Source organism: Mus caroli, chromosome 17 (genome assembly GCF_900094665.2).
Source record: "Mus caroli chromosome 17, CAROLI_EIJ_v1.1, whole genome shotgun sequence".
In the NCBI taxonomy this organism is placed as follows: Eukaryota; Metazoa; Chordata; class Mammalia; order Rodentia; family Muridae; genus Mus; species Mus caroli.
The window spans coordinates 50,090,686-50,098,642 of NC_034586.1; the positions used below are offsets into that span (position 1 = coordinate 50,090,686).

General features: G+C 43.1%; 1 protein-coding gene across 4 annotated transcripts in view; it reads left to right on the forward strand.

Moving 5' to 3' along the window:
* The first annotated feature begins 450 nt into the window (after positions 1-450).
* Positions 451-7,957, forward strand: part of Rab5a (RAB5A, member RAS oncogene family) — a 27,012-nt gene continuing 19,505 nt past the window's right edge. Inside the window, exons 1-4 of one of the 4 annotated variants that reach the window (XM_029471313.1) lie at positions 451-843; positions 1,767-1,890; positions 4,647-4,707; positions 5,258-5,512. In XM_029471313.1, the coding sequence (XP_029327173.1) occupies positions 5,350-5,512 (163 nt within the window). In that variant the 5' untranslated portion in view covers positions 451-843; positions 1,767-1,890; positions 4,647-4,707; positions 5,258-5,349. The remainder of the gene's footprint in view (positions 844-1,766; positions 1,891-4,646; positions 4,708-5,257; positions 5,513-7,957) is intronic. The other 3 variants (XM_021186477.2, XM_021186478.2, XM_021186476.2) reach the window with 3 other exon arrangements.

Genomic DNA, 7,957 nt, shown 5'->3' on the forward strand with positions numbered 1-7,957 from the left:
GCCGCAATGGGAAGACAACCCAGGCTGACAATGGCAATGGGGACCCTGTCAGCTCCGAAGAGACCCATAAAACGCAGGTCTGGCCCACGCCCCTCGGGTTCCCAACCCGCGGGCTTAGAGCGCCTCCGCCCAGATAACAATGGTGGTACTGAGGGTGGAGCCCCGGGGCCCGTAGAGGAAGGCAGAACAAGGAAGTGAGTAGGTCTGGCCTCAGGGAACTGGAGAAGACGCGTCATGCAACCCCACGCCCCCCTCTTCATTCCTGATGCTTCTGCCTCGCCTTGCAGCCGGAGCCCAAAGATGTCGGTTCAGATCAAGGAGGCGTTAGAGAGGGCGGGACTATTCTCCCTTAGCTCACCCGGGGGTGTCACGTGACTCCGACCCCGCCCCCTTAGGAAGCTGCGCCGGCCTCCTGGGAGGGGCAGCGTCGGAAGTGACGTCACGGCGTTCTCCGCTGCGTGCGGCTACGTGGCGGAGCCGGCGGAAGCAGTTCCTGCGCTGGAGCCCAAGTGTTTGTGTTTTGGTTCGTGAGGAGCCGGGGCGGTCTGAGGGGAGGAGACGGAGGGAGGAGGAGGAGGAGAACGACGACGACGACGACGAGGAAGAAGTCCTCCGAACTCGAGCGCGGCGACTCTGGAGGAGGAGGAGAAAGGAAGGCGGAACGGAGAGGCGGAGACGCAGCCCGGCAGGGGCGGCGGCACGGCGGGCGGCGCTCGGAGTCCCGCGCCGGCCAGGCTGAGAAGAAGGAGCGAGCAGTCGACGCCGCCGCTGCAGCCGCGGCGCATCCGATCTCCGGGCCGGGCCGGGCCGTGCGTGGCCTCGCTGCCGGGAGACGCGGCCCAGGTAAGCCGCCGTCGGGGCGGGTCCCAGTGATCCCGGGCCGGGCCTGGGGCCTTCAAGCCGCCGCGGGCCCTCAGCGCTAGTGACTCATTCTTCTAGCAGCTTCGGAGCCTGGGACGCGGGGAATCCGCGGAGGGAGCGGCGGGTGGCACCTCTTCCCTTCACAAGATGGCGCCGTGGAAAGAGCCTGGGGCCCTGGCGGTCTCCAGCCCGGTCCTTGGAGCTCTGTCCCGGCTACCGAGCCGGATCGCATCCGGGGTGACGGGGGTGGCTCAGGAGCGCGCCCACCAGGCCCAGCGGAGCTCCTGGCCCCGGCACCCCGGCTTGATTCTTGGCTTCTTCCAGACAGGAACCCAGGCCTCCAGCAGGTGGGGATTGGGGAGCTCCGCCTACCTCTGACCGGCTTGGCCGGGCTGTGCTAGTAGTGGGATCCTCTGGTCCCTTCCGTGGGAGGTGGGAAGCCGGGGCCGGGAGGCTAAGGTGCGAGCAGGTTAACATCCTAACGCCTCCAGAAGTTTAAAGCTCTGTCACACTTGGCATATTAGTTTTTACCTCGCCGAAATGGATTTAAAGTTCTGAATCAGTTGCCTTGCACGTAACTAATTTAAAAAACAAAAAAACTGTTGAGGCCTGCCCAGAATCGTTCTTAATGTAAAATTTGAACCCGTAGGGTTGTGAACAAAGTAGGCAGCACAGCAGTGCCTGGTACAATTTAAGGGCTCAGTACAATTTTTTTTAATCAAAGACTTCCTAACTGTATAAAATAACTATTTTAAAGATTGGAGATGCATATTATGCGAAAGTTTTCTTTGACGGAATAAAAAGTACAAGTTATAAGTGCAGAACCTCTGTGCACTGAGCAGTAGCTTCACTGAAGCACCCCCAGCCCTCGCACTTAACATTAATACCATGTTCAATCTGTGTAGGTTTATAATCGGGCTTATTTCCGTTTGAGGTCTTTGGAAGTAAAAGATTTAGTCGCTTTGCACTTGAAAAGACACTGACTACGAAGGCAACCCCACCTGTCATCCCAGCACTCTGGAAGCTGAGGTAGGATCAGGAGTCCAGGCCATCCGTAACCTATCCTCTGCTTGCCTAGGCGACAAGTCCCTGTCCCTCAAAAATGTGATCGGGATGTGGGGCAGGAAACAGTTTTTAAAAACTAAGTACAAAATTTTGTTTGTATTTTTCTGTGAGAATCGATGTTTTCCCTGAGATTTTGGAAGTACCATAGGCATACAGAACAAGTTTTGTCCAGGATAAGTCATTTACTGTTTTATAGGTAAGGGACAATTGAGAAACATTTAAGCTGAAGGTATGTTGGTGCCTTTTTCAGTCTGTATGAAGTCTGTTGGTCTACAAGCATTAATTAATTAACTAATTAATTCACCAAGAGGCCATTTTAATTGCCAGTTAAAAACACTGTGTACTTAGTAAGCACTGTATCAGAGACTAGATATGTTGTCTTACTTAATTCTTACAGTTGCTGTGCAATGTTAGGGTATAATGAATATAGAAAATTTGAAAATTAAAACTTAGATTGGCATAGCTGAGACTAGACTTCAGAATCTGGTTTGTTTTATGGATTGGGGAGAAATGGGAATTTTGCTTAATTACATTTGACAAGCTCTCACAGTATAGTTCTGGGTGACTTGAAACATGCTTTGCAGACCAGGCTAACTTGGAACACACAGCGATTCATCCACCTTTTTCTGGCCCTGGAGTGCTAGAATTAAAATCTTGGCCCAATGTGTCTGTTGTTTTGAGACAAGCCTTGCTAAATATTTCTGACTGGCATGCTTCTGTCTCAGCTTCTCCAGTTCTAGGACCACAGACAAGCTCCATCATGCCAGGATGAAATGGTAGTTTTATTTATGTGCTGTTGGTTAGAAGCAGCTCAAACATTTCATCTGTAAATGTGTTGTTATTTATTGGTAAAGATAGGAACTCTTCAAAGCTAGTAACTAGATTAGGCTAGGAGGTGGTATTTTAAAAACGGAGCTGGGCTTGGTGTGGCATACCTTTAATTAGAGAACTTAGGAGGCAAAGGCAGATGGACTGATTGATCTCTGAGTTCAGGGACAGCCATGGCTAAACAGAGAGCCCTTGTCTTAAAACAACAAACAGATAACACAGAGATCTTATGGATATATTTATTAATGAATTTGTCATTATCAAGTGTTCCATGTATTAATTCAAATTTTATAGGAAATACAAATTTCTATAATTAAGTATAAATTAAATGTAGCTTTTGGTCAAAGAAATTTTTTTAGGAAGAAAATCCTTAGTATATTTTGTTTTTGATAAGCTTATAACCCACATTTAGTATATGTGTGTGATGTTTGCATGGTTCCTGTGTGAAGGAATGTGCATTTCACAGCATTTTCGTGGAGATCAAAGGGACAACCTTGGTCCTCACCTTTTCACCATATGTGGTTCCCAGAATCCAAATCTAAGCTTATATTTCAAGTGCTTTACCCAGTGATCTTTCTCTTCCTCCTTTTTTTAAACAAAATTTTTATGTAGCCTGGGCTAGCCTTAGAAGGATTTCATAGCCCTCCTTCCTCCAGTTCTCTGAGTACTGGGATTACAGGCTTACCCCCATCTAGGTTCCATACATTGATAAGAGGTTGGAGTAAAATATTAAGGTTGACTTGTGAATAAGCTGAAAGGGTGTTTCAAATAGTTCCCAGTTCTACCAAAACTAGATGTCTGGGTGTACATCTTAAGAGCCTGAAGAAGCCATTCAATGTTACTTTGACACCCTGTCTAAACAGGAGGGGAGAGGACTGTCACTCAGACCAGCTTTTTCCAAATACATTGCAAAACAGAAAATAATATATATTATATATCCTTAGCCTCAAAACTGTCCCCAAATTACTGTAAGTAAATAAGTCACTCCTAATCATACCAAATAGAGAAATTATTATCAGCTAGGTACACGGTCATGGGAGTTAAAAATTATTTGGTGTTTGGGAATTACTATTAAATGAAAAATGTATCACTTAATGGAAGTCTTCAGATAGTAAACTCTAGACTTGTTCTAGAATCTTTCCATTCAATAACTTTTAAGTATTATGACATTAGAACGTAATTTTTCTTTTCTGTCTGTCTGTCTTTCTATTCTTTCTTCCTTTAAAGATTTTGGTTTTAGTTTATATGTCTATGGGTATGTACTTATGAATGTTTGGCCCAAAAGGCCTGAGGAGGATGTCAGATCACCTGAAGCTGGTGTTATGGGTGGTTATGAATCACCCTATAAATTGAGCCCTAGTCACCTAGAATTGGAGTACTCCTACTAAGGTGCCATCTCTCCAGTACCTAGAATCTGACTTTTGTTTTGTTTTTTGAGACAGGGTTTCTCTGTGTAGCCCTGGTGTCCTGGAACTCACTCTGTAGACCAGGCTGGCCTCAAACTCAGAAATCCACCTGCCTCTGCCTCCTGAGTGCTGGGATTAAAGGCGTGCGCCACCGGGCCCGGCTCAAACACATAGTTTTAGCATTTTTCCAGAAACATATGACATTAGCCCAGTAGCTTAGAGTTACACATTTNCCTGCCTCTGCCTCCTGAGTGCTGGGATTAAAGGCGTGCGCCACCTCGCCCGGCTAGAATCTGAATTCTTGATTGACATCTCAGATTGCTTTGTCACTGTGTGATCTCAGTGAAGTTACTTAAACTTTCAGTACCTGTTTTCTTGTTTATAAGAATTGTAATAGTGCTTGATAATATTGACTGACTATATTAAGTGTGTAGAATACTAACTCGTCAAGTCATTTGTTTGTTTGTTTGTTTGTTTTGGACCTAGAGTTCGCTGTTTGCTGGGCGAACAATCTTCAGTCCCCAGCTCCAAAGTCAAATTGTTGAAGGTTAGTCTCTGTTTAGTTTTGGAATCAGGTCTTAACTTGTTATCCATGGCTTTGAGTCCTGCCTCAGCCTTCCCAAGTTTGGCACTGCTGTTGGCCACCACACCCTACTGAAAGCTTACATCTTTCCCTTTTTCCTTTGTCTTGGTTAATATAGAGAGAGGTGGCTAATGGATGACATTTTCATTTGTGTCATTAAATTTTGTCCTTCCTTGCGTGGCCCCCACTGCTGTTCTTTGTCTTCCTCTCTTACCCCTTTCTTCTGTAGATTATCTTACCTTCTGCTTTCACATATTCCATTACTTTCTCTTCTTCCAAGCATTTTTTTTCTCTTCCTTTAGATTTCTCACAGTCTTTTTGAAGGTTAACTTGAGGTGATTTTAGGCTCAAATTGTGTGCCATTATTTCTCTTGAAAGGTGGCAAAATAAACAAAATGATACTGGCTGTCTATAGTTAGTTGGTTATTATAATACAGTGAGTAAACTTACTAAAGTGACTACTGATTTACTTAGTTTTGATTTATTTACTTAGTTATTATTTATGTCTCCACAGGTAATTTCTCCAGAAAGAAAACAAAATTGATGCCTTGCATCCTGGAAGTTCATTTAGGAATCTGAAATTAGGGACTTCTTTAAAATTTGGACATGGCTAATCGAGGAGCAACAAGACCCAACGGGCCAAATACTGGAAATAAAATATGCCAGTTCAAACTGGTCCTTCTAGGAGAGTCTGCTGTTGGCAAATCAAGCCTGGTTCTTCGCTTTGTGAAAGGCCAATTTCATGAATTTCAAGAGAGTACCATTGGGGGTGAGATTCTTATTTTCTTTTTAATCATTTAACTGAATCATACATTAATATTCTAAATGTGATTTTGAATAACTAAATTGATCATGCAGGGAAGAAAAAAGTTTTAGGAGACCTCAAACTTTAAAATATACATTATTTTGGTGTTTTGTTTAAACAGTATACCATGAACTATTCTGAAATTCCTGTGAATTTCTCACTGGCATGCCTCCACCTCCTAATTCTTCTAATTACAGATGTAATCCAGCCCAGCATGGTTTTTTTGCTCAAACAATATTTAATAGGAGGAAAAACAAACTACAAAATTGAAACCTTGTTTTATTTAGATAGGAAAGTCTTCCTTTTAAGACAAGGTCTTGCCCTATATCCCATGTTTACTGTGAACTCTTGGCATTCCTTGGCCTACCAAGTATGGTGGTTACAGATTTAGTTACCATACATGTTGGCTTATCAAACCTAGCAGAGCTTTATTTCATAGGTTTTTTGGGAGAGTGAGATATGAGTGGGACATTAATAAGATAGGATTTATACAACCTAGGCTGGCTTAGAACTGAAGCTAGGTAGTTATGGATGACTTGAATATTGGTCTTCTACCTCCTGAATGTTGAGATTACAGGTGGGCCACGAAAACCCATGTTTGTGGTGTTTGTGGTGTTAGGTTTGAAACCCAGGGTTTTGTGCATGCTAGGAAAGCAAAACTAAGGTATGTCTCTAGGCCTCAGCAATTTTTAACACAATTTTTTTTTTTTTTTTTTTAATTTTGGTTTTTTGAGACAGGGTTTCTCTGTGTAGCCCTGGCTGTCCTGGAACTCACTTTGTAGACTAGGCTGGTCTCAAACTCAGAAATCCGCCTGCCTCTGCCTCCCAAGTGCTGAGATTAAGGCGTGTGACACGCCCGGCTAACACAATATTTCTATCTTTAATCCTCCAGTGCATACTACTTTCATTAAGTTAGGGAAGTCACATGTTAATTTTCCTCTTATGTGAAATTAAATCTCTAGACACAGAATAAATTGTCTGCTAAACAAATACCAGTGTAATTGTTGCTGAGTAATTTTTAGCATTGTTAATGTTATATAATAATGTTTTGGATGACACCTGATTAGTATTTGATTTAAAATTTTTGATTAAGTAGGGGCTGGAGAGATGGTTGCTCTTCCAGAAGAAAGAACCTTTGGCCCATACTTTATTTAGACCAGCGGTTCTCAACCTGTGGGTCAAGACCTCTTTGGGAGGTCAAACGGCCCTTTCACAGAGGTTGCACATATCAAATATCTATATGTCAGATATGTATGTTATGATTCATAACAGGAGCAAAATTATAGCTATAAAGTAGCACTAAGATAATTTTATGGTTTGGGGGTCACCACAGCATGAGGAACTGGTCACAGCCTTAGAAGAACTTTCTGGAGCTGACTCTCCTTACACAGTGTTTTCAGAGCTCAAACTCAGGTCATCATGTGTTTTTTTTAACCCACTGAGCCATTTGCCTGCCCTAAAATTATTTTTCATTTATAGATAACACATGATAGTTTGATTTAATTGTCAAACAGTATATACATGTATCAAACTGTCTTTTTTTGTTGAAGTACATTTAACTTTTGTTCCTCAGTCATAACTGTGCTCTGTCTTTGCTGGCTGGGGCAGTGAGGAAATGACAAAACAGATTATGGACACACAGAAATAGCTGAGATTTGTTGGAGGGTGAACTCTAGAGAAAAAAATCACAGCACCCCCAGAAGCTCAGCATATTTATTATAGAGTTGAACAAGGAAGTGGAGTTATTGCATACAGCAGATCAAGGAGTAGAAGTTATTGCATACACATAAACAAAGGTTTCTGTATACAACTGGATCAAGGAGACAGGTTTAGCTAATCTTCAAAACAGAAATGCCTGTATGGGAACAGTTCTCAGACTATAAAAATCCCAAAGGGAACAAACTGTGATGGGATTTTCTACACACACTGTCAAAGCTTATACTCAGTACTGCAAGGTAGACTTTGCTGTTCCTCTGAGCCTAAGGCTATGGGGATCTTTACATGACATTGCCCATGGCATACCATGTCAACAACATTCACTTTCACTGCAATACCTTAATAAAACGAGCAGGAAAATAAGTTTATTCCCTCCTCCCCCCAAAAAAACAGAAGCCAACTGAAAATTTTATATTTAAGTGTATTTTTATTTGTTTTGTTTTTTGGTACAGGGTTTCTGTAGCACAAGCAGGCCTGGAACTCACAGCAGTTTGGCCTTATCCTCCTGAGGTGTGGCACCACACTCAGCTCTCACAGTGTCAGTGGTACTGCTTAGTTGGTTGGGGGGTTTGTTTAGATAGGATCTTTGTTGTTGTTGTTGTTGGTTTGTTTGGTTGGTTTTGTTTTGGTTTGTTTTGTTGTTTTTTGTTTTGAGACAGGGTTTCTCTGGCTGTCCTGGAACTCCCTTTGTAG